General features: G+C 47.0%; 2 protein-coding genes and 3 non-coding genes across 7 annotated transcripts; 2 read left to right on the top strand and 3 right to left on the bottom strand.

Moving 5' to 3' along the window:
- Nucleotides 1-5,256: 5,256 nt before the first annotated feature.
- LOC137863379 (mitotic-spindle organizing protein 2B-like) lies at nucleotides 5,257-14,799 on the top strand. 3 transcript variants are annotated; one of them, XM_068696479.1, is made up of 3 exons: nucleotides 5,257-5,443; nucleotides 5,555-5,700; nucleotides 5,776-6,475. In XM_068696479.1, the coding sequence occupies exons 1-3, from the start codon at nucleotides 5,310-5,312 to the stop codon at nucleotides 6,087-6,089; spliced, it is 594 nt and encodes a 197-aa protein (XP_068552580.1). In that variant the 5' UTR covers nucleotides 5,257-5,309; the 3' UTR covers nucleotides 6,090-6,475. The 3 variants fall into 3 exon arrangements, with proteins under 3 accessions (XP_068552580.1, XP_068552582.1, XP_068552581.1); XM_068696481.1 differs by lacking the exon at nucleotides 5,776-6,475 and adding an exon at nucleotides 9,306-14,542 and having other exon boundaries at nucleotides 5,258-5,443; XM_068696480.1 differs by lacking the exon at nucleotides 5,776-6,475 and adding an exon at nucleotides 14,549-14,799 and having other exon boundaries at nucleotides 5,261-5,443.
- Nucleotides 14,800-17,061: 2,262 nt separating this feature from the next.
- TRNAM-CAU (transfer RNA methionine (anticodon CAU)) lies at nucleotides 17,062-17,133 on the top strand. The gene has a single exon. It is a non-coding gene; the product is annotated as a tRNA-Met (tRNA).
- Nucleotides 17,134-17,404: 271 nt separating this feature from the next.
- Nucleotides 17,405-17,478, bottom strand: TRNAI-AAU (transfer RNA isoleucine (anticodon AAU)). Its single transcript has one exon. It is a non-coding gene; the product is annotated as a tRNA-Ile (tRNA).
- Nucleotides 17,479-17,607: 129 nt separating this feature from the next.
- TRNAM-CAU (transfer RNA methionine (anticodon CAU)) lies at nucleotides 17,608-17,679 on the bottom strand. The gene has a single exon. It is a non-coding gene; the product is annotated as a tRNA-Met (tRNA).
- Nucleotides 17,680-22,331: 4,652 nt separating this feature from the next.
- Nucleotides 22,332-23,294, bottom strand: LOC137863224 (olfactory receptor 10A7-like). The gene has a single exon (XM_068696206.1). The coding sequence runs from the start codon at nucleotides 23,292-23,294 to the stop codon at nucleotides 22,332-22,334; it is 963 nt and encodes a 320-aa protein (XP_068552307.1).
- Nucleotides 23,295-25,171: the final 1,877 nt, after the last annotated feature.

The raw sequence follows: 25,171 nt of genomic DNA, 5'->3' as shown, positions 1-25,171 counted from the left end.
CCTCAAGAAATGATGGTAAAGAGCAAACAGCCTGGTAGTGAAATTTCACCCACACAGCCTGGCTGTGTCTTGGGGGTGTCCCTGCCAAGCGCACAGCAGCTTCTGTGATTATTTCTCTGGAGCTGGTTTAAACAAAGGGCATCACTCCATCTTCCTTACCACACTGTTATGGGTAGTTGGGAATGGAAATTACATCCCTCCTCAGCCCTCTTTTCTTCTTGTTGAAGCCCAGCTTTTCTAGCATCTCCTTGTACACCATGTTCTCCGTTTGCCATCCCAGTGACCCTCTGCAGGCCCCCCTCTGTACTGAGGGCCTGGAACTGTGTGCAGTGTCTGGACACACTCAGCAATACAAAGCAAAGGGGACTACCTTCAACCTGCTACACTCACAGGATAACTCGCGTTGGAAGGGACTTCTGGAGGTCTCTAGTCCACCTTCCAAGCAGGGTTAGCCTTGAGGTCAGGCCAGAGTCAAAGGATATTTTAGAGAGAAGCAGAACTTCCCTAGACCCAACGAGGCTTTTCCCCCTCTTTGTAAAGGAGATTCTATAGGGAAGGGCGTGCAGAACAGAAAGACACAACAAAGCTTGACATCGGGTCAGAGGATGGACCTGAGCTTCTCAAATCAAGCAGCTCCATGCAGGTCCTGTACGTTTTGGGTCTGACCTGGGGATTCCCACATGAAGTACATTGCTCTGGGCTTAACTCTGGGTCGGGCCAATGTGTTGCGTCCTCTGATGGGAGCTGAACTTCAGGGGCTCCCCAGAAAATTTAGATGGACTGAATCCCTCTTCAACTGGTACTTTAGCGCTACGTTTGCCCTCCTGTGGCTGAAATGAGTGGTGTTTGGAAATAAAAGTGGGAAAGGCGTGTAACGGGGCTAGAGAGATGACAGGGGATTCCCATTCATGAGTATGCTCATGCCCAGGGTGGACAAAGGCATGAGAAGCCTGATGTGGCTCTGAGATTAACCCCACTGAGGGCATGAAGGTGGAGCAAGGACCTTCCTTTGTAGCAATTCCCACCCCACTTGTTGTCCCAATCCCCCGTGCCCTCCCAGCTGCCTGTTCCCCATCCCTCCTCCCTGTCAGCAAAACAGCTCTGTCATTCATCGCCTGATCTCTAGTCCCTTGCTAAGCCCTCCGTAATCGCCAAGCTGTTTTAGCATGCTGCAGGCCCCGATAATGAAAGAAGTTTGTTTTGTAATTGGATTAGTGCTGCTGGGAGCATGCTCTTGAACGGTGGTCGGGTCAGAGCTGGCACAGCCCCCGAGCCCTGTGCTGCTCCGCCTGGTTTTGGGCCAGCTCAGGGCTGCGCTCGCTCCTGCACAAAATTGCGCTGGCCAAAAGGCAGGCTTGCAGAAGGAAGGCAGCCCAGAGGGGTGAAAGGCTGATTCAAGGCAGAAGCCCCTTTAAACCCAAGTCTAGTGATTAGTTTAAACCCCAGCCCTGCCAGCAATGCCTGCATCCGTTGAATGTCACTGAAAACAGTGCCCAGTATTCTGTTTCCAGCCACAACAGTCTCCAGTGCTGCAGGAGAAGGATCAAATAACCCCAAAGCTCAGCTGCCAAAGTTTATAGCAAAGTGGAGAAAATTGCTCCTGATCCCTGCAGGCTACCAGCAAAACGTGCGGTGTAGCACATACGTAGCACACACATGCATGTGGCATGCACATGGCCCAGCTGAATGCCTCCTTTCAAATCTTCTTGTGGAGACTGACTTATTTGACACAAGGGGCAAGTTTCAGCTCCCAGTTCGGAGACCACCCTTGCTCAGTCCTTTTGGTGTACTTTCCCAGCATCATCTCAAAGTGGTTACTTGCTCCTGGTGCCCTGTTTAAAAATTGTTGAAAAATATCTGTGCTTGGATGCTTCCACTTAATTTTCAGTCTATGCTTGTGACGAGTTCTGCCCTTTTCCTTGCACAATTTTGGAGAGATGTCTCCAAAACAGCATGCTTGGGCAGATCTTTTGGTGAGATCTTCCCAGTACCTCGCAACTGACGCAGCAGCGTCCCTCCTGAAAACTCACCTTCACTCACCCCTGAAGTGTTTGCTATTTGTATTAGTGGGGTCACTCTGAGATGGGCGGTGGAGAAGAAGTGCTAGAAATATCTCTGCTCAGAGACACTACTGTTAATATAACCCATTGTTTACTTAATTAGCTGATTCCTCTGCTGTAACCATACCCATCACTTCCATCATCGGAAACTGGCTCCTATTGAGTGGCAAATCAAACTTTAACTACAACCAGCCTACACGTGCTTCATCTTCTTGTCTAAGAAGTCAATTATGAAAGAAAAATCATTATATTAAACTGATGCAATGTTTCTGTGAGAAATTCTGTTTCCATTTGCCTTCCTATCTTGAAGGATTTCCTTCAGAACATGGTCAGAGCCTCACAAGGTTACAAAAGCCTATATATGTTTTAATCTCTCTTTTCCCTATCCTGGATGTGGGAGGCACATTAGCTCAATTTCTTTGCTATTTGAGCTCTACCCAGGTAATCCTAAATCTGGTCCACATTCACAGTGAGATGACCTTGCTGCTTTCCTCCTTGCTCTCACGCAGCACCTCCTGGTTGAGCCTCATCTCATGCATTTGAAGTGTGTCCTCATCTGGTGGTTGTGCCTCAGGCACTCTCTCCATCACATCTTGTTCAGCCTGATGACCTACAAGTCTTTCATTTCCAGGATAAATTTATGCATACTGAATTTTTCTCTGTTAAATGGCAGTGCACGGCAAGTCCTGATTGGTGTCTGTGTGGGACCGATGGCTCTGCACATGCGTGTCCTCTCTCACTGTTCATGTTCGGGGTGGGCTTGCTGTGCGGGTACAGTGCTCTGTGATTTACTGCCCATATGCAGCATTATGGCTTCTCTGCGCATGCACAGCATGTCCTGATTTACTGCGCACATTAAGGGCTACCTCTCTGCACATTCACAGCACGTCTGGTTTTAGTGCCTGTGCTCAGTGCGCTTCTCTCTGACCATGCTTATAGTATGTGCTGATTTACAGGGCAGGGTCTTGCACCTCTTTGCCTCGTGTAGAGAACCTTGACTTGCTGCTCACACGTGCCGCTGCCTCTCTCCAAGGCTGCCTGATTTGCCACTTGTGCACAGGGCAGTCTCAGATTTACAGCCCGTGCGATGGGAAGCCACTCCATGTGGTGTAGCATGGCCTCCATGTGTTCATGACATCCAAACTTATCACGTGTGTTAGTGACGGGTCCTGGTTTCCCATGCATGTGCTGTGCAGTCCCTGTGCAGGCGCAGTGCAGCACTACTCGCTCTGTGTGTGCAAGCACTATCACTGTGACCTGACATCTGAGCACCCCAGCTAGCAATTTATGGTAAAGTCTGGGCTCCGTGCTGCACGCAAATTCCCTTTTCCCTTCCACACACATGGTCTGTCTGAGACATCTCTGCCCATGACCATCTGCCCTGCCCCTCTCCTAACCATGTCTTACAAGGGCTGAGGTGCAGCCTTGCACCACCACCCTTGGCTGCCCTGGCTGGTGGCCTGCTCTGGAAACCATGGGCTGCAAAGGTGTTAAAAGTCCTGCCAGAGGTAGTGGAGGGTGTCTGGTGGGCAGATGTCTGGCGGGTGTCATTTGTCCAAAGCTTCAGGTGCCACTCAGATTGCAGCTCCAGGAACTGAAGGCTTTCCAAGAGGATGTTTGTGGGCTGTCAATGACTTCCTCTACAGACCTGTTGGCTTGGTAGAGCAAAAGGGGAAAACTGTCCTGTCAGAGACACCAGAAATGCTTCAGAGAGCAGAGGGGACCATGCAACGTCCAGCAACCCAGAGGAGACTGCTGTCACTCGAAAAAAATTGCAGAACATTCCTATCCAGGCTTTCACTAAGGAAAGTGAGGAAGTTGTAACCCACAGCTACGACCTGTGACAGCCCATGAAGGAAACATGGGAGAGGCAGGATCTCCCATCACTCGCCCTGGGAAGGTTTTCATCCCTGGATATGGTACTGGCAGCCAGGGGGCAACTGTTGGGGATGTTGAGGAGGGGTAGAAGCTGAGACTCCTCCAATTTGTTGTAGGAAAGGTGTTTTCTGTTTGATTGTTTGTTTGTTTGTTTGTTTTTTCCCCAGAGGGTGCAGGATGCTAAAAAGCATCTTGCCCTGTTCTGCTGTGACTTGTAGCTGAGCTCTCAGATGCCGCATTGGAAGTAGTCCAGGTGGGATGAGGAAGGGCTGGGGAGTGCATCACCCACACAGTGAGGGGTCTTGCCCTTGCATTTGACTTCCAACCATTCCCACAGTGCTTCCTGCACATCATTTAGCTGAGCAGGCAAGCGAGTAAGCACAAGGACGTCACCCAGCCTTCTCCCCAGCACCGACCCCAAACTGCCCCACTCAGCCGAAGGCCCTTCCCAAAGCCCATGGTTCAGGGCTGCCTCATGCTTTGCAGCTGTGGCGCTGCTGGTAATTCACACTGGCAGCCGCTGCTCCTGCTATCAGTGCTGTGATAATTGTCCCCGCGGGCTGGTCCCGCTCAGGGCCATTAGCAGCAAGATCCTTCTTTTATCATCGTATGTCTTGTTCTTGTCTTGGCAGCTACAGTAAATATCTGCCCGTTACTGAGGCTGAAGGCCTGTGAGGACACGCGGTCAGGTCACCCTGCGGTGGGTGCTGATTTTTACACGGCTGCAGCTTTCTTGGGGTGCGAAGCAGCAGCGTACACCTGTGGGTTACTGCAGGGATGGGCTGGGGTCTCCTGCAGTGGTTCCTGGCGGTGACATCCCTGCATCGTGCCCTCACTCCAGCTCTGCCAGCCGCTCATCTGCACGGAGCTGGGGGGAGTGGGGCAGGCGAACTCCCCCCCCCCCCCGATGGCAGAGGCGATGCTGATTTCCATTTAGATAGAAGAATTTCAATCTCAGCTTGACGTCTGCCTCGCGACTCAAGGCCCAAATTTCCAATTTGCTTCCTCACACGCCGCCAGATGCTCCCTGCTGGGAACTGAAGCACGTCAGAGGCACCGGAGCCCTGCAAAGGTGGACGGCCAGGTGCGTGAATGCGCCCAGCGATGGATACTCAGCCCCCTGGGGCAGCTATTGTCCGGGGTGAGGGGAAGCAAAACCAGCGGGTGCCTCAAGAAAAAAACAAACAGGAAGAAATTGGGGCACAGTGGGGCTGCCTCACAGGGGGTCACACTTTTGGTCGCCTCGTCTACCCAGCCCTGCGGCTGCGCGGGCGGGGAGGCCGCGGGCTGAGGCACTGCTGCCCCCTGGCGGCCGCGGGCGGGCGGTGCCGCGGGGCGGGCCGGGGCCAGAGGCGGCTGCACGAGGCCGCCATGTCGGGAGCGGCGCTGGGCAAAGCGGCGGCGGCAGCGGCGAGGCCGCGGAGGAAGGTGCTGAGCGCGGAGGAGGCGGAGCTGTTCGAGCTGGCGCAGGCGGCGGGCAGCGGGCTGGACCCGGAGGTGTTCAAGTGAGCGGCGGGGCGGGCAGCGCGGGGCACGGCGGAGCACGGCGGAGCATCCCCCCGCCGGGTGCGGTGCGGTGCTCCCCCCGGTGCCCCGCGCTGACGGCCGCCCCGCAGGGTGCTGCTGGACCTGCTGCGCATGAACGTGGCTCCGCTCGCCGTCTTCCAGGTGCTCAAGTCCATGTGCGCCGGGCAGCGGCTGCCGGCGGCCAGCGAGAGCGGAGCCCCCGCCGCGCCGGCGCCGCTCCCCGCCGACAGCCGAGGTAAAGCAGCGGGGAGCGGGCAGCGGGCAGGGGGGCGGCGGCGGGCCCTGACCTCTCTGCGTCTCTCCCGCACAGAGCCCCCGCAGGACCCGCTCGCCTTCGCCTCCGCCCTGCGGCTGCCGCGGCCCTCCGGTGTCCGCCCGCCCTCTGTCTCCTCCTCCTCCTCCTGCTGCCGCCCGCTGCCCCGCTGCCTCTCCGCGCCGCCCGCCGGCCGCGCCGCGGGCTCGGCGCCGGGGGCTCGGCCCCTCGGGCTTTCGGCAGCCCCTGGGCGAGGGGTGAGGGCCGGGCGGCAGGGCCCGAGGTTGCTGCTGGCGGCGCGGCCCGGCGGCGGGGCCGGGCCCCGGGGGCCGCCTCCAACGCGGGAGGCTCGCGGAGCCCGCTCCGTGTGAGGCGGCGGGGCCCGAGCTGCCGCAGCCCCCCGGGGTTTGGCCCCTGGCCGGGCTCCCTCCGGGGAGCGATCCGGAGTGGGTGTCAGGAGAAGGGGCCTGGTGTGCTAGGAAGCGCTGGGAGCAGGAGCTGTGCTGCTTCGGCTGCTCCATCCACGTGTAGCAGCACCGCAGCTCGTGCTGGTTCCCGTGCCCCCAAATTAATGTTTTTTATAAGTGGGGGTGCGAAGTGGAATTGGGAGGCTGCGTGGAGCTGTCACCTATAGCAGCGACTGCTTTGGAATATAATCATTCTTACTGCTCTGACCTCAGAGGTCAGCAATAAATGTAGCCCCGAAGCTGTGCCATGTGCTTTCCAAGCCAGTTCTAATAAAACTTGATTCCCTCTACTTTCCTGAAGTGGCTTTTGGCTGGTAGCGTGACACATCTGTGGGTTACTTCCGAAAGGTTCAAAAGGGCTAACTAAAATAAGTCTGCTGTCACTAAGCTTAAATTTGTCGTGCAGGAGAGCTCTCACTTCTTTTGAGCTTAGGAATGTAGTAAAAGGGGGCAGTGGCCAAAACAGAGTGGTTTCATGGATTTTTGGCACGGTTGACAAGAACAAAACTGTATGCTGAAAGATAGGTTTGCTTCACACCTCAGGATTGCAGTGCCTCTAACGGGGGTTTGATGGTTGCTGAGTGGGAGTGTGGAAATAGATGAGGTCAAGCTGAATTTTATTGTGTTCTGTTCTCCCTTCCTCCCAGTGTTTCAGGGTGAAAACTCCACTGTAGCTGATGAGGACATGTTGACCCGTGAAGAATTCTGTAGTAAAACTGAAAAAGAAAACTTTTGCCAGCAGCCACTGTTTTGGGAACACAGAGTGATGGAAAAAAGAAAATCTTGTCTGTCAGTGTAGGTGATGAGTAAGGCTTGAGGGCAAGTAAGGTTCTTCTCCTGTCATGATATCGTACTGCAGCTTGGTCTAGTCTCACTGCTGAGACTGCCTGGATGATAGGGAGTGCTTATTCTGTACAGCAGCTGGCTGTGCTTGCAGGCCTGTGTATCTGATGGCATGTCCTACAGAGAGCAGATCCGAAAGGCAAGATTCACTTGAATATCTTCAAGCAGTCGGTTTCAGGGTAAGATTGGTTATGCACCTTCACAGTAGCAGAGCCTGCTACTTCTAATGTGTATTTCCACATGGTAAATGGATGCAGTTCGCCTCATTGAGCAGCTGGGGGTAGCATGGAGGCTGAGGAAGTTTACTGAAGCCTTAACCGGAATTTGGGTGTGCAGGTAATGTCCTGGACTCCCAGCACCTGATGGTTCCTCTTACTTGCTGAAAGAGGTGTTCTTGATTAAAAGTTTACTGGTGAGAGGATATGAATGGTAAAGAGAACAGACTCGCGTATGAGATTTTTAATTATGCACAGAGGAAAAAGACACCTGGCTATTTTTCTTGAGCAAAGTGAGAGGGGCACAGCACTTGGATATTTTAAGAAAGCCCCAGTTTGCTGTTCCTTGCCACATTGAGAGGAAATGTCTCAAAATAAGAGAGTAGCAATTCTGAACAAACGATGCTTTAAATCCTGCTCTCTTGTTCTTGTTTGGTGCTTCAGGTGTGGTGGGCCCTGCAAACTATGAAGGAACTTTGGGTGATGTGTTTGTTCTTGTTTGTCTGTTAATCTGGAGTATCTTTTCTTCCCTTGTAATGCTGTTTACATAGTACTTTCCATAAAAAAATGAACAAAACAACCAGTTTCTTCTAATACTGGGCCACTGCCACAAGCTACTTCTAGCTAGTTGTAGGCCAGCTCCAGTTTGAAATGGTTAGGTGGTGACTCTTCTCTTAACAAGCATTAAATTCCTCAAGAGGAAGTCAGAAACCCTATGGTAGAGTTGATCTGCCCTCAGCAGTTGCCTCCTACCACTAGAGGTAGTGCAAACATGTTAAAGAGCCTGAGTTTCTAGGACTTAACATCAGTCTTGGGGTCTTAAATCAGTTTTCCTTTCATCAATCCAGGATGTTCACTCTGCATCTTTAAGCAGAGCGTCTCCTGGTCCAAGACATGCCCAAGCCTGACTGCATTCTTGCCTCAGGCCCCCGCTGCTGCCAGTCCTTGGGCTTTTGTATAACTTAATGCTGCTTTATTTCACATTTCTGCTTTATTTCATGAGTCTAACACAGGTCTTCAGGGCTACATAATGCACTCTGATCACTGGATCATATGTGGTTTACTGAGACAGGAGGATCACTCCCGTTAAGCCACAATTTTAATGTTCGCCCAGGTACCTGCAGAGTGTATCAGTCCAATGCTGGCCTCGGATTTTCACTGAGCTGGTTCTTAGTACTGGTGGTAGAGGTGAGCTTTGGCCTCCTCTCACAACACGTTCTCTGGACATTCTTTGGGCAGAACTTTGCATCTGATAGTGTTTTATCACAATCTTAGTCCTGCATCCTCACTTCTGTGAGTATAAGAAGTGCTAGTGAGATCTCATTAACACTGAGAAGAGCACGTGGTTTTTTTCCTAGACCTCCTTGTGAGGATTTACTTCTGTCCCCTCTCAGATGGGAGATGTTTGTGCTTTCTGTGACTGAGTCAAGGAGGGGCTGTGTTAGTGGAATGCGTAGCCTGACTGAAGATGGTCCTCAAGTGCAAGCTAACAGTCTTGTGCCACCATAACTGCAGAACTCTGCCTATCTTAGGTCTGATATCACAGTGCAGTGTAGGCACCTGGAGCAATGTGCATGGAGTGCTGGAGGAAGATGTGTGGGGTTCTTGGTTGAAGGTCATGAAAACAGATTTCCAGAGAGAGGTCTCTGTTTGTGGGAGCTGGTAACGCAGTAAAGCAGAACGGGACCATCAGTGCCAGCCTTGTCTGTGTTTCCCTTGACCACACCAGGCTGTATTAGGGTGTGAACTATCTGCATGTCAAGGCAGCAGCTTGTTGTACTGAAGCTCTTAGGGGAAAGTGTGTTGCTGACATACAAATCTCATTAAAATCAATGAGTCTTCAGGCTAATTTTCTCTCCTTAAATTGGAGAAGCAAGTAGTTAGCTCAAACTGAAGAGGAGGAGGAATCAGGCTTACTCATTCATTGAACTCTCTGGTTCTGAACACAGTCCATCATCAGTTCAGGAGTTGGGGTAAGTGTTAACAGGGTGACTGGGGGTGTCCTCTGGGCTGCATCCGTTCTGCAGGGGTTTTTGGTTTGCCTTGCCTTCTTTCCCTTCAGGAGCTGCCGTGGGGAAGGGGAACCAAAGCTGTATCTGCTGTTGGCCCTGCCATCTCTTGTTGGAAGATGCTGCTTATTTTTGAGAAGAGGATGGCGTGGCTTCTGCGCAGGACAAGGCGTTTGGAGATGGGAGATGCCCCCTCTGCATAGCTGGGACTTGTCTGCTGACGCAGCCAGAGCTCCTTGCGCTGATGCAGAGAGCAGCGATTGTTGTACACAAGCTTGCCAAGCTGCTTTGCACAGTGTCGTTCAGCTCTGCATATCTGCTCTTTCTCCTGTGCTTCCTCCTTTGTCAGAAGACAGACAAGTGGCTGAAGTAATCCAGGTCTCACTAAACATTAGCTGAGTCTGCTTTCTTCAAGTTTCATCAGTAACAGTGAGATATCAGCTAAAGCTTCTCAGCTCATCGTGATGCAGGGAGGTTTTTTAAAGCAGTTAAAAAAAGACTGTTACTCTGATAAGCATTGCTGGGAGCAGGGGTAGGAAAGCACATCACTTTCCTCTCCTCACCCCTGTAGTTATTTCAGCTTCTTATACAGCTAAAGCTCTTAAGCAGCAGGGAATCATAGAAATGACTTTATATTGTGTTTTCCATAGAATATAGCAGTGGTGTTCTGCACAGAGTTGTTTGTTGGTAACAACTCATAACTGCCTCAGAATTACTGTCTGACTATTCGACCAGCCATCTGGCATGCTTAGCTAGAGACAGCTTCATGCAAGCTGCATTCCAAAGTGGTTGTCGCGATAATTGATCTGGGAGAGGAAGAGCTTATTTTAAAAGGAAGGGGTGTTCTTTGGGCAATTTCTTCCCATAAATGCAAGGGAGAGTTGTGCACACCCATTAGGACAGTGGTGTTGGGTTTAGTTTAGACTAGGCATTTGTATAATTTGCTGTTGTGCACTTAAATATGGCTTTATGTATTGGTTCCATGCTTGCTTTTCCTGTCAGCCCACCTCACCCTCAAGCCACTGGTGATTTGTGTGCAGTTTTCTACCCCTCTATTACCCTACATTTGCCAATGCCCTGCTCTTTTTTTTTTTTTTTCCTAGACAAGTCAATGTTCTTTGACAGTCCTCCTCTTTTCACTTCCAATATCTTTTCCACATTTTCTCACTCTCCAGCCCAAATGCCTTGTGTGAAGTTCCTTTCCAGGGCTTTGCCCCAACTAATTTTTTGTACCAAATGATTTGTTAAGCTTGCTTTTCATTGGGTTCTCGCCTGGTTTATGGATTTTTGCATGGCACCAGTGCAATCTCCTAGTCTGCGCAGGAGATAGAGTGCTTTCCTGATTAACAAGTGATTAAGAAACTTCTCAGCTTTTTGCTTTCTTGGCTGGTTAAAAAATGTAGTTCCCATTCTCTGCCAGGGAGTTACCAAATCTTCGCATGACCAAAATGCAGATGATAGTGAAGTGGTTATCCTTAGTGGCAGAAACAGAACACACAGCTTTTATTTTCTTTTCCTTGTCCTGCAAGTAACTTACAGAAAGTCTAGCCTGTTGGCTACAACACTCTAAACCTGATGTAGACCTAGTCTTGAAACAATAGGTGGCTTTGTTACGTAGAGCAAAATATTTTTGTGGAAATAACGTGCTCTCAAAACAAGTGTAGACTTTATATTTCTCATTTTATTGAATCTTGTGGGTGGGAAAAATCTGTTCTGGATGCTGCAACTCAGCATGCGGTACTGAGTAATGAAGTTGAATACCTAACCTGATTCAAGTGAACAGGCATGTTAGAGAAGAGAGGCTGTAAGTTCTGTGCAGGTGATTTGGGGGCCTGTGTAGGTTGCAGATTATTTTGTGTTCTCTTCTTTCTACACATTCACCTTGTCAGGTAAGTGTGGAACCGTGTACTTTCACATGTAGGTGTGAAAGAGAGAAAGCGTGTGTTCAAATAATGATCCACTGCTCCATTTGCCTTAATGCATACCGAAGGTCTTAGAAAATGACTTTTCTGCATTTGAAAACTTATTTTTCCTCTTCCTCTGTTTCAGAACTAGTTGGATGGATTTGTTGAAGCACCTTTTGCCAGTTGTACCTGGCTTCCTGACTGTGTCTTCTCAGGGAGGCTGCTTTAGCTGGGATGATGTTTTAGCCAGCGTGCCTCGTTGTGTATGAGCTGTTACAAGTACCTTGACAGCTTTGGAGGCCTTGAGAACCTGCCAGTTTGTGTGGTGAAGGACTGAGAGCCACAAGTGCTTTGAAGAGTGAGGTCTAGCTGCAACTGAGATTTTATTTCAAATTTCATCACTTCCTAATCATGAAAAAAGTCCCATCGCTGTGCCAGCCACCAGTGGGTGGGCAAAAGTTTAGTCCTCCTGGTAACCATGTCATGATTGCAAGATTCCAATCTTACAAGCTGTTCTTTTCATCCAGACTTGAGTCTTTGTTCATCTTGGAAGGCCAGCTGGCTTATTGTGCCTAATGTAAGCCCTACTGAGAGACAGAAACAGGAGCAGGATTGTGGAGAATTTAAATCTACTCTAGCCCATAGTCATTGCCCATACGCTGTAAAGGTGTTAGAGGTTGTTGCAGCCCTGACATACTAATCCTCCTGGACTGCGTTACAAATAAAGGTACTTGCAGCAGCTGATGGCTTCTCCTTCTTTTTCATGCCAGACGGAAGAAATTTTGCAGTTACTGCTCAGAAGTGGGAGAGGACCCCCTGAGGAAGGTAGAAGATTGAGGAGAGAGTAGGCTGTAGGAGAAGAACTTTATATTTCCAATTCTGAAAGCGTATTTGGGGTTCCTTTCCTAAGTTTGTTTGGTCTTTGCTTGCCTTGTGATAATCAAAGATAGTGTTTCTTCTCTCTGCCTCTTAAAACTGTCTCTTCCTGCCCTGCAGGCTCCTCTCTTGGTATCTGGTAAAGGTTTGGAGTGGTGGTGGTCTCCTAGAGGTAGCTGTAGCATTTTTTACTGGATTTTTGTTAGAGGTGTTTGGCATTAATGTGTTCAGTGAGCAGCCTATGCACAACTTGCACTGGCGCTAGCGGTCAGAGGTAGGCCATGCACACACATCCATTCGTCTCAAACTATGTAAGGTTCTTGAGGAGGTGCAGATGTAACCGCTGCTTCTGGGGTCATCTTTGGGCAGAGAGAAATCCCTCTTTTGACTTGACTCTTGTATCTGTAACTGCTTGGGCTACAGTTGTTCTGGGACAGCCAGACAGCTCTAAGACCAGAGCATCTTGTGTCAGCGAGGTAAATAGCAGTGGAATCCTTCTGCTAGTCCGTACTGCTTGAATTGCAGAGGGTAAACTTCTTGTGCTTTGCACTAGTGGACCCTTATATTCCTGATAGTGGAAGTTCACAAACCATGTCTGTTGCTGCACGCTTGATGAGCTGCTCTTGTCCAGTGCGCAGGTCTAGAGATGATGCTTCCAAAACTACAGGTGACTTTTATGGTGTGGGAAGTAACTGGTTTGTTTTAGTGTGATGTCAAGGCTATGAGGATGGAGGGCATGTTTTATCTGAGCATAGCTTTTCTTTACAGAGTGAATCTTTCTCCCCAAGTCATTTCAGCTAGGTCAGAAGATCAAGGACCTGACTCCTGGTAGCACGTAATGGTACAGTTGTCTGTATGTGCACATGGTTAGAGCTATCATACACAGGCTGGGAACCTGCACTCTCAGTTGGTATATGCATGTGAGGAAGAGGAGAACACCCATATAGAGACGTACTGGACTGCTAAAAGCATCATGGTGAACTCTAAAGCTTTGTTTGAGATGTTAAGAGACTTTTCTCTTAAATACTGTGAGATCGTGTATTGCCTTTGTGCAATTTGTTTGTTTTCATAGACAATACTTGCATTAGTAAAACTGCTGAAGTGCTTACAAGCTTGAGCTTTACAAAGAAAATCTGCAAGGCTGGTTGGCTGGCTTGGGCTGATGACTTGGCAGATCACTAGCGTGGTTTACAATAATAGGTTATTTTTTTTTTTAAGAACACCTGATTTGGCTGGGATAAGTGAATGTATTTATTTTTCTAACCTAGTTTATCAAATTTTACAGATGTGAAGGGGCCACATACTCTTACCGAGAAGTTCACAGGTTGTCCTTCCAGTACTGTGAGGCATGAATTTGTAGTATTGATGGGAGTGCTGTTTTCAGACAGTTACTCCAAGGAGAGACAGGTCAGTTTGGTAAGTAAAACAGACACATCTCCAGTGTGTGCCCTGTTGGCAGCACAGATTCAAGGTGATCCAGATGGCCATGGAGGCTCTCGTGTGAGGAGTAGCTATTGGCATTCTGCAATTTGCTCTGTCGTGATTACTAAGATGTCGCTCTCCATTTTAATTGCATGCGTGTAATTATAGATACTCAGGGAAAAACAGCTCACTGGATTTCTTGTGTTTTGTTTGCGCCTTACTATGTTCATGTTTAGCAGTGCTTCTTGGTGCTTGCTATCTTTAATAAAAACCGTGACTATCTTGAGCCCTTCTACATAATTTCTTTGTTCTTTATTTTTTCTTTCCTAATGCAAATATTACTTCTCATCTGAAGTAATCCTCTCTGCCAGGAAGCATCAGTCTTCCTCACTTTTCCCTTGCAGTCACTTGTTTGTAGCACATCTTAGTCTGTCAGTCTTTCTCCTGTGGCTGAATCTGGCAGGGTGGACTGTATGCCCCTTGCTTCATTCAACTTGTATCTTTCTACCCATTGTCGTCTCTGCTGTCATATTGCACTGTAGAGATGGTCAGTCGCACCTACAGAAAGGCAGCTCTGTTATCTTCTGAACCCGGTAAGAAAATCTGAGAGTAACTGATTTCGTGTAGGCATCTGAATTCCTGGATACCACAGAAAATTATAGGAAACCCAAACTTGCTCGTCACATCACAGGTGACATGAGTAGGAGGTTTTCTGATCTGACACTGACTGCAGGCTTTAGAAAGAGGTGGGCAGTGGCGCATCAGTTCACTTATCCCAGCCCAGAGGTGTTAGGTGCTCTTCATGTTTTTGAATTGCTGTTTGCAGTGCTGGTATTCCTGTGCCAAATGAAAGCAGGTATTTAAAGAACAAAGTGGCTGGTTACTTTGTATGTTAAAACTAATAATGCTCCTACTGCAACTTATTTTGTTCTTGTGGCCCTGATTTCACAAACTTGCTTTCTGTGTTGGATGCTGGATACACTTGCGACATCTAATACAATTTTGCCTTTAGCATGATTTCTTAAACATTTGCAGCTTAAACGCTGTATGGGTGATACAGGACTGACACTAATGTATGTATTTCATTCATTCAGGGAGAAATAAAACCAGTTCTGCTGTCAGTGGGACCCAGGTGATAGCAGAAAGGAGCAGCAGGGAAGGATCTGCCCAGAGGATGCCTCGGCAACCAAGTGCAAGCCGGCTGCAGAAATCAGGAGCACCTGGAAAGAGCAGTGGAGGCAACAGTAACTAGGACCTTGGCACTGATGTATTTTGATGCTTGAAGATGTATAAAAATTGTGTTGTGTGTATTAATCATTACAAACATGATTTGTAACACATGGAATGTGGTGGTGTTTCTTATTTCCAGAAATTCTGCTGACAACTGCTGTGGTTTGACCCAGCAGGCAGCACAGCACTACACAGCCATTTGCTCACCCTTCTCCCACCTGCAGTGGGATGGGGGGAGAGAATAAGAGGCAGGGGGGTAGTAAAAATCTTGTGGTTGAAATAAAGACAGTTTAATAGGACAGAAAATAAATAATATGTACAAAACAAGTGCTGCATGATATGGTTGTTCACCACGCACTTACCAATCAGTACCCATCAGTACCAATCAGTACCCATGTTTGGCTGATTTAAGAGATGAGAATTAAGTACTGAGCTAGGTCATATATTGTCAAAGGAAGAGCCTTACAATGATTGTAGCTTGCACTGGAAACCTCACTGTCTGATGGGGGTATGTTCTTGTTCTTTAACTGATTCATTCCAATTCACTCCATGTGCATGCTCAGGTGAGTTTTAGCATCTTAATCTAAAAAGCACTTTGACCCCTCATGTAGTGTAATCATGTAACATTTAGTTTCTGTAATGATAGTAAAGTGATTTTTTTAAGTTACAGAACCCTTTGCCTAATGAGCCAGGTTAAATGAGGGCATTGTGCTAGACAAAGGGAGAGAATAGCTTCATCACTTTACAGTAAGATACATGCAAGTAGCTAAAACAGGTAAGTGGATTTGTTAGTGTTAAGTGTTGTCATTCATCATTCTAGGGCCTATCCAGGCAGTGGGTGTACTTGCTATGGCCTAAGTAGCTCAGGAGCTGTTAGTGAAATCCATTTCCCTAATTAGGAGAAAGTGTCTCCATTCTTGGTGGGGGATGGATAACGTTTCCAAGAGTCATGGAGATCTCATGAATGTTTTGGAGTATCTGTCAGTCCAGCACAGTTAAGGGGTTTTGCTAGTGTTGGTATATGTGTGAAAAACCCTGTTGGAGAACTAGCTGTGGAAGTCGTGAGTCTGCAACCCATCTATGGAGATCAGAACTTTTAAAGGGTAGGAGTTAGAAATGGGAGTGAATTAGTTAATATCTTGCAGTAATACACTTTGAAGGACATCCAAGTGAGAGTTTATGAGCTTTTTCATCGCTGGCAAGGTCTGGGTATTTCCTGCTGTGATCTGGCAAGAAAGTGCACCTATTCCAACCCTCACACCTCCAAGAAAAAACATCTGAAACAACCACGCTGCCTAGTAGAGGCAAATGCATTAGTTATCCTAATTGAATTTGCTGGTAAAAGAGAGCAGATGAAGGGCTGCTTTTTCCCTGGAATATGAATGAGCAGGCTTGAGATGTGACTCAAACTCTGTGAAGTACGTTGACCTTCTTTGAGAATAAACAGTACCTAACAACAGCGGTTTTGCCTGCATGATCACTGCCTCCTCTCTCTTTAGTTCCATGTCTGCATTTTTTCTATTTATCCTGCTGCAGCTCAGGGTACCTCCTGTGTTGTTCCTACCCACCTGCTTCTAGGCTTCTACAACATCCTCCTACTGCATTCTCCTCAGTCTTGTGGATCATCACTTTTCCTTTCCTGATGTCCATTTTTCCTGAGTAGACCCTCCTGTTCTCCTTTCCATGCTATCAAGCTGAATAAAGAGTGCAGTGCATTCCTTTATATCCTGTTTCTTCAAATCTTTTGCAAAGGTGAGGCACAGTGACTCCCTGCTGTGGGGGACCTGTTGTCTGGGGGAGCGTGCTGCTTGCTGGAGACCCAGACCTGGGATGTTTTGGAGGAACTACTAAAGCTCACCTGACCCTATTGACTTGGGAAGGGAAACATATATAATAAGAGGCCACTTATATATAATAAGAAGCACTGCAGTTGCCTAGGTCTTACCTCCAGTGCAGCAGGCTGTGATGATGACATGGTGATGGTGATCATATATTTTTCAGAGTCACTATCGCTTTTTTCCATTTTGACAGTATTCAGTACTTAATCAGGTGTATGTGTTGCGCACTGATTAGTCACTGAGTTTCTGTGCAAAGCGATTTTTGGCATTTTTCCCCTGCCTGTATGAGCGCTGTTGGCTTTAGTATGCAGCAAACATTGTCAACATTGTCTTTTTCAAATATGAGTGAAAACCTTCAGAGGAAGGATAGTGAGGGACCTGAGTGAAAATGAGGGACAAAGTTCTCCCGGGGAACGTAAGGACATCCTCAAAGGCTGAAAAGAACAAGGAAGAATTCATATGGAGAAAAAAAAAAAAAAAAAAAAATCAGGACTTATCAGTCCCTATATAAAGAACTGGGGAAAAGCTTTTTATCATGGAGCAGAGTGGCGCAGCGGAAGCGTGCTGGGCCCATAACCCAGAGGTCGATGGATCGAAACCATCCTCTGCTAATGCCTTTTTTTCCCCTTTGTTTCCTTATTAGATTTTTTCTTTCGTTATTATACGATTTTTTCTGTTGAGTGGTGGATTTGTGTGTGTGTGTTTTTCTTTTATTTATTTATGTATTTAGAACTGTCACCCTGAGCTGCTTTCCCCACCCACCCTGGGTTGCACGGTGCTGGCCCTTCCAGGGCGTTCTCTATCTCCGTCAGCTGCCGGCTGAGGGCAGACGAGACCGGGAGAGGAAGAAGGAAAACAAAAGGGAGAAAGAAAATCAACCTCTGGCCCGTACGGGGATCGAACCCGCGACCTTGGCGTTATTAGCACCACGCTCTAACCAACTGAGCTAACCGGCCCTGTTGGGATGGGTGCTTTTAGGCGCCACTTTCAGTCCTTTTCCAGGCGCTGCCTCTGCACGGGATGCTGCTGGGTGGGGGACAGCCGCCTCTGTCGTCCTGGCAATTAAAACAAGGAAACAAAACGCCTAGCAGAGGATGGTTTCGATCCATCGACCTCTGGGTTATGGGCCCAGCACGCTTCCGCTGCGCCACTCTGCTCCCATATTGTTACAAGGTGTAGTTGCACCTCCACCTTCCTGTGGTAGCTGCTACTCTCACTGCACAGCCCAGGGGGCTCTGCCAGGGGCAGGGATACTTTCCACTAGACCAGGTTGCTCAAAGTTGCTCATAAATTTTGGTTTTGCAGAAATAGCAGTTTGAAGAGTTACCCGTTTAATTGCTTTTGGAAAAACAACAACAACAACCTTCCACCCTCCCCCCCCCCCAAAAAAAAAACAACAAACAAACCACCACACACATACAAAGGGAACAACAAACCTGGACTACTCAGCACATCACACACCTTGTATCCACCTTAAAGCACCTCAGTGTATTCACAACAGCTCCATGTGTGCAGAAGGAAGACACCTCAACAGTGCTGCAGTTTGGCTCCTCATCCTGAAGGAGAAGCTGGGACTGTTGCCCCCTGGTATGGCTCCCCTGGTATGAAGCCTGTTTGGCCTTGTGGTAGGTTTTTAGCAAAAAAAATAATTAAAAAAGCTTCCTCCCTCCCTGCTCTCACAGGTCACTTCCAATGTGTGCAAGGAAGCGGGGGGGGACCTTGTGAGGGGTTAATGTTATACAACATCTGTGGTACACAGATCTTCTGCTTAATCCATTTCCTCTTTTTGTCTCCTGGGATGACAGACACAGAAGTTGCCGACCTTATCAAGATGATCTATGCTTCAGGCATCTTGTGAAATTTCACTGCTGGACTTGGTTGCTAGCATTGGGTCAGTGGGGTAACAGACCTTTTTTCTGGAGCCAAAGATAGACCCTTCACAAGCCACATCTACGTCCTGTGCGCCTGCCTGCTTAAACTGGCTGGGTGTGCAGGACCTAGAAAGACTAGAAGGGCTCCGGGCCAACCAGCTGCCATGTACCATCTCACAAATGCTTCGCCTGTATTACCCAAGGAGGCCAACCAAGCACTTGATATGTGTACTAGCAACTCTGGCTCATGGGGCACTTGCTGCGTGGCTGGTGAGACTCCGGACCTTGTCCCTGTGGGTGAGTGTAAGTACTGGCTATGCACCAGGGCCATGCTCAGAGAGTGGGACCTCTCATGTCTGTGTCATGTCTAAGTCCAAGACCTGGGTCACCGGAGAATCAGGTACAGACAGTCAACCAGGGAGCAGGTTTTGCAGGAAGGTAGTGTAGTGCCTCTCCTTTCAGGATCTGGATGAATCCAAGAATAAAGTGGTCTCATCCAAAGAGCTGACCCTGCTTTGAGGACGAGATGGGACTTTAAAGCTCCTGGAGTCCCTCCACTCATCTAGGGGCTATTCTGTCTCAACCTGTGTCTATATGCTCTTCTCACTCATGGGGGAGCCTGCTGGCTCCTGGAGCCCTTCCCTTTGAGCCACACTGTTTGCTCTGCCTCTTCCCCATGAGAAAGTGCCTGCATTCTCCACACTCCTCTGCTTGCTGGAGCAGCATCCCTCATCTTAGATTTGGGTCACTATATAGCAGATGTTTGCATTTTTTTCTGTTCAAGATTGACAGAAGATGGACACACATGGAAAAACACTTGGTGAAGTGAAAGGACCTGTATTTCCTGATTAAAATGTGGGAAATTTCCACCCTTTTAATGTAATTTCTCCTCTCTCCAGTCCACCCCCTCCCCATACACCCATGCCAGTTCCATATCTAAAACTCATTTCTCCCCAAATGTCCCTGCTCAAACATGTGGCTGTTCAGCACAAAGAAGTACAGAATCGTAGAACTCTTTGGGTGGGAAGGGACCTTTAAAGATCATCTAAAGATCATTTAAAGAGTCCATCCCTCTGCCATTGGCAGGGACATGTTTCCCTACATCAGGCTGCCCAAAGCTCCATCCAACCTGGTCTTGAATGCTTCCAGGGATGGGGCATCTACCTGGACAACCTATTGTGCCTCACCACCCTCTGAGTGAAGAATTTCTTCCTAACATCTGATCTAAATCTACCCCCTTTTAGCTTAATAATTCTTATCCCTTGTTCTATCACTACATGCCCTTGTAAAAAGTCTCTCCCCATCTTTCTTACAGCCCCCCTTTAAGTATTGAATAGTCTCCCCAGAGCCTTCTCTTCTCCGAGTTGAACAACCCCAACTCTCTCAGCCTTTTTTTTTTTTTTTTTTTTTTTTTTGGCAGGAGAGGAGCCCCATCCTCCTGATTATTTTTGTGGCCTTTCTCTGGACGTGCTTGAACAGGTTCATGTCTTTCTTGTGCTGGGGACCCCAGAGCTGAGTGCAGTACTCCAGGTGGCGTGTCACAAGAGCAGACCAATAAGGGAGAATCACCTCCTTTGACCCTCTGGCCATGCTTGTTTTTATGCAGCCCAGGATACCATTGGCTTTTTGCTAGTATGCTCTCAATCCATTCGTCTTTCAGTCTGTACTGATGTTTGGGATTGCCTAACCCAGGTGTAGCACCTTGCACTTTGACTTGTTAAACTTGTTGAGGTTCACAGGGGCCCACTTCTCAAGCCTGTCCAGGTCCCTCTGGATGGCCTCCCTTCCTTCTATCATGTCAACTGCAACACTCATTTTGGTGTTGTCCGCAAACATGCTGAGGGGTGCCCTTGATCCCATTGTCTATGTCACTAATAATGATATTAAACAGCACAAGACCCAGTACAGATCTCTGAGGAACACCATTCATCACTGACCTCCACTTGGACACAAAGCCATTGACCACAACTCTCTGGAAGTGGCCATCCAGCCAGTTTCTTATCCACCAAACGGTCCACCCTTCAAATCTGTATCTCTCAAATTCAGAGAAAATAATGTTTTGTAGGACACATCCTGATGCCTGCTTACCCATGCAGACACCTCCATAGACAATGTCTGTTCTCCTAAGCTTGCTTGCTCTCTTTGGGCATTTCCTAATACTCCTTCTGCTCCTTTACCCTCAGACTGTTGAGTCCAGGCAACATGGAAACAAGGATACAGAAAAGAGGTATGAACTCACATTTGCAACCCACGTGTCCACTGTCAGCAGTCCTTCAACCCTCTGCAGTGCCTTCCCAATGGCAGGGCCTGATGTCAGAGCTGTTAAAGCCCTTGTGGGAGATGGTCTCTTAAAGGCCCACAGGAAACCACAATTCTTGCCTCAAGTGCAAGTTCTAAGCCATGGTGAGGCCCTGTCCAGTGTATCTTCCACCAATCACTTTGCCATGGTGTTCCTCCAATATTTTGACACACAGGCAAGTCATCTGCAGACACCCTTGCATCTACAGCCTTGTCCCTCCCATTGCACAGCCTAACAGCACAGGGAAGTCCTCCTTCTCAAGGGGTCCTTTTTAAGACAAGTCTTCCTGGAGGTGCCTCTGCTTTATCACTCCACTGCTGCACCCCAAAATGCTGTTTTCCTTCATAACCATATTCCCACACTGCACGGATGGGGCTGGAGTTGCACCATCGTTTGCTCTCTGATATGGTTGTGAGCTGTTCTGGAGTAATTCTCCCTGGCATTGGTTTGCAACTCTGTGACACAGCAATACTCACTTCTGATTGCCTGTGGGGCTCACCATGGGGATTTTCAAAAGCCATCTGGACATGGTTCTGGGCAAGCAGCTACAGGTGACCCTGCTTAAGCAGGTGGGTTGAATCAGATGACCTTAAGAGGTCCCTTCCGACCTCAGCCACTGAGTGATTCCAAGATCTCATGCAGCAGGATCCCTAACCACCTCCCACGCAGTCAGATAATACCACAGTCGTGTGTCATCCTCCCCCTAACCCCCCAGAGGGCTACAGGGCCACGGACACTGGATTCAATTTCCTGACACTCTTCTGGAGTAATAGCTGGAGTCCTTTTGGGTTACACCACAGTGCTTAAATATTCCTTAACTATGCTGCAATATAGGCATGATCTGAAACCTCCTTGGCTGCCTGAAATCCACAGGGTTATCTGCTCCATTAGTCTGGCAGATATATCACAGACTTATGGGAAAGTCACACTGTTCTGCACTAGAAGCAAAACAGGATGATGTAGGACTTTTATAGCACTGCTAGATATTTGTCTTCAAGCAACCAAATCAAGTTTATTTCAGCTGTTCAACCAAATCACTCCTTAAATGCTGATGACTGTGCTGATTAGATTGTCATTGACTTTGATGGGGGTGTGGGTGCTGACTTACCTATAGATATTTACGGTCAAATATCATAATCTTGATCTGAATCCCAGACATATATCCAGTCATCTGAATCTCTCTATTTCATTTTTACTCTCTGTTGGAAGGAAATTATGTCCATGGGACAAGCAATCTTTTGGCATATTCTTCCTAAAAACATGCAATTTTGTTTTCTGACTTTGATGGTACTATGCTACCCATTAGTTTTATGTATCTTGGAGTCATGTGTTCTTATGACAGGGATTTATTTTATACATATTTTAAGCTGAACAGCGTGTAGAAAAAGGGCAATAGACCTAAACATACTGTAATTAATATACTGAATTTATGGCTTATTTCTGTAGTCTCTGTAATGTTTTGAACAGTTACATTAAACATAGCATTTATTCAGTACATAGAGAATGTACATTTCCTAGTTATTAAAAAAAAAAAAAAAAAAAAGATAAAATGTCCAAACTCCTTATAGACTTTGAGGAAAACATTCATTCTTTGATTTTATTCTTTCAAGTGCAAACAATTTTTAGAAAATAAGTGCGTCTATCTGGGCAGATTCATCTTGCTGAACTGTCTCTTTCCAAACGTCTTCCTCAGAGCATGCTTTACCTCTTTGTTTCGTAAGCTGTAGATGATTGGATTCAGCATAGGAGTTACTACTGTGTAAGAAAGAGCCACCAGTTTCCTGCTCTTTACCAAGAGTCTGGACTTTGGCTTTAAATGTATCAAGCCAGTTGTGCAGTAGAACAGTGTCACCACCACCAGGTGAGCAATGCAGGTGAAGAAAGCCTTGCGCCTTCCTTCAGAAGATGGCATTTGGAGGATGGCATGGATTATCTGGATGTAAGACGCTGCTATCAAGACAAATGGGATCAAAACAATTAAAACAGTGGCAATGAACACAAGAAGCTCAAATAAGTATGTGTCTGAACAGACCAGATCTAGAACAGGAGCAATATCGCAAAAGAAATGCTTAATCTCCTTTGAGCCACAAAAGGGGTAGCTAAATAGCCAGCCAGTGAGTCCCACAGAAAGTGGAATACCAGCAACCCAGCATGCTATGACCATATGAAGACACACTCTCCTGTTCATTGCGGTGGTGTAGTGCAAGGGATGGCATATAGCCACATATCGATCATATGCCATGGCACCTAAGAGGAAACACTCAGAAGTGACAAAGAATATGACAAAGTAAAGTTGCAGGGCACAAGCAGAAAAGGAGATGACCTTTCTCTCCAACAGCAAATCCACAAGCATCTTGGGTACTATGTTTAATGTAAAGCAAATTTCAATTAAAGCCAAGTTTTTGAGAAAATAGTACATGGGGGTATGCAAGGCAGGGTCGGTGGTTGCAACCAAAATGATGAGAAAGTTCCCTGTCATTGTGATTAGGAACATCAGGAGGATTCCCTCAAAGAGGAAGACCTGAAGAGTGGCAAGGTGCGAGAACCCCTGCAAGGTGAAGTATGTCTGGTTTTTGAGACCCAGTTCTTCGTCTGCTTCCATGTGAAAGAACAACCCAGCCTGTATCAGCCAATAAAAAAGACATGAAGAAGAAAAATCTTTATAGGGATGAAGATAAAATAGTGAGTGTGTCTGAAACCTGTTCCATAAACTAAGTGGGATGAACAAATACAGATGGGCATATAACATTTTGAGAAGCACACTAAAAAAAGTAAAATATCATAAAAGTAAGGTAATAAGAAAAACAGTGAGCTTAAGTGCAGAAGAGCTAGGATTTTCATTACTGTTTTCCTACTTTCCTTTTTAATTAAGCTAAAATATTGCCACATCTACATCAATTCAACCAGTACTTTCTCAAACATGTTTTCATCAGTAGTTCATGTATTTTATTTTCTGCTTGTGAAATGTGAGTTTATTTCCTACTGAACTACAATCTAATTAAATTCTCTGCTTTACTTTTGGAAAAAAATATTTTCCCTTATTTTCACACATAAATACATACATATGCATAACTACATTTCAAATAAATAAAGGACAATAAAATTGTTGATGGTACAGCCATACTTTTGATAGCTTGAAAATTTGACAGAATGTATACTTTTCGTCTCATCACTGCTAAAATATAAAACAATGACCTGCTAACTTTTTTTTTTTTTAAACAACAACAACAAAAAAATCTATCATTGCTCTTTATTCAGCTGTACTATCAATTGTTTATGAATTCAGTATTCTAAGATACTTTCCTGTTTCAGTTCAGTTCAGCTCCTGTTTCAGCAGCAGCTACAGGAACTGCAGAAAGCAATATTATCTGAGAAAGATCCTACCTGACAGCTTGAACTTAAGGCACTGTCTGACATGCACTTTGATCATCAGCACTGTTTGATCTTCTTAGGTTTCTTCACAGTAAAATGGAGTTATAAATCTGCATTCTTATACAACAGTCCCTTTCAGGATGTTACCATCTTGACCTGTGTTCCCTCTGATCATTTTAGTGGCCCTATTTTGAACTCTCTTCAAATTATCCATGTCTTTCATGTACTGAGGGACTCCAAAATGGGACTTCCTTTTCCACAGGTGGCCTCACACATGCAAGGCAGAGGGGAATGTGTGCTTCCCTCGACCAGCTGGCTGGCTCTTGCTAACACAGGTGGATAGGTGGTTATTCCTCTCCACTGCAGGGATACCCTGCTGGCTGATGTTCAGCTTGCCATACATCTGGACTCACACATCTCTTTCTGCAGAACTACTCCCCAGACTGTCAGTGCCAATCTGATTCATCTCTTGTGCCAGAGCCATGACTTGGCATTTATCTTCATGACATTCCTGTGTATGAACCTTTTCTCCTATTCCAAAACTGCTGGCATCTGGAACTCCCCAGGATGTTCTCCTCCATCACATCTTCCCAGTCACTGACGGAGATGTGAAGAAACGTTAGTCTCAGTATCAGTCCATGAAGAATGCCTCTTACAGCCAATTACCACCTAGACTCATATTGTTGAACGTACCTGTGAAAGCTTGTCCAGACAGGTTTCTTTTTTTTTTTTTTTTTCACTCACCTATTAGTTTTTTCATCCAGTTTCTATCTTCCCAATTTGGCTACAAGGCTATAGCGTCAAGAATTGTTGAAGTCATTAAATGACATCCACCACTTTCCCCTGTGGTCAGTCATCTCATCACTATCACACCCACTCTGCGCCAGTCATCTCAGTGTGATGGTCAGGCATGACTTATTTTTGGTAAATCTGTGCAGTTACAAATCCCTGCTTTCCCTTCATTTTCTTGGACATGGCTTCCAGGAAGATTTGCTCCATATTCTTCCCTTGGGCCTGAGGTGAAACTGACATTCCTCAGATCTTCCTTCTTGGCTTCTTGGCTTACTTGAAGATGGACACTTTATTTATTTATTTATTTATTTTTCT

The sequence above is a fragment of the Anas acuta genome, chromosome 12 (assembly GCF_963932015.1).
Source record: "Anas acuta chromosome 12, bAnaAcu1.1, whole genome shotgun sequence".
Lineage (NCBI taxonomy): Eukaryota > Metazoa > Chordata > Aves > Anseriformes > Anatidae > Anas > Anas acuta.
Note: the sequence above shows the minus strand (reverse complement) of the source record. Positions and strands in the feature narration are given on the sequence as shown.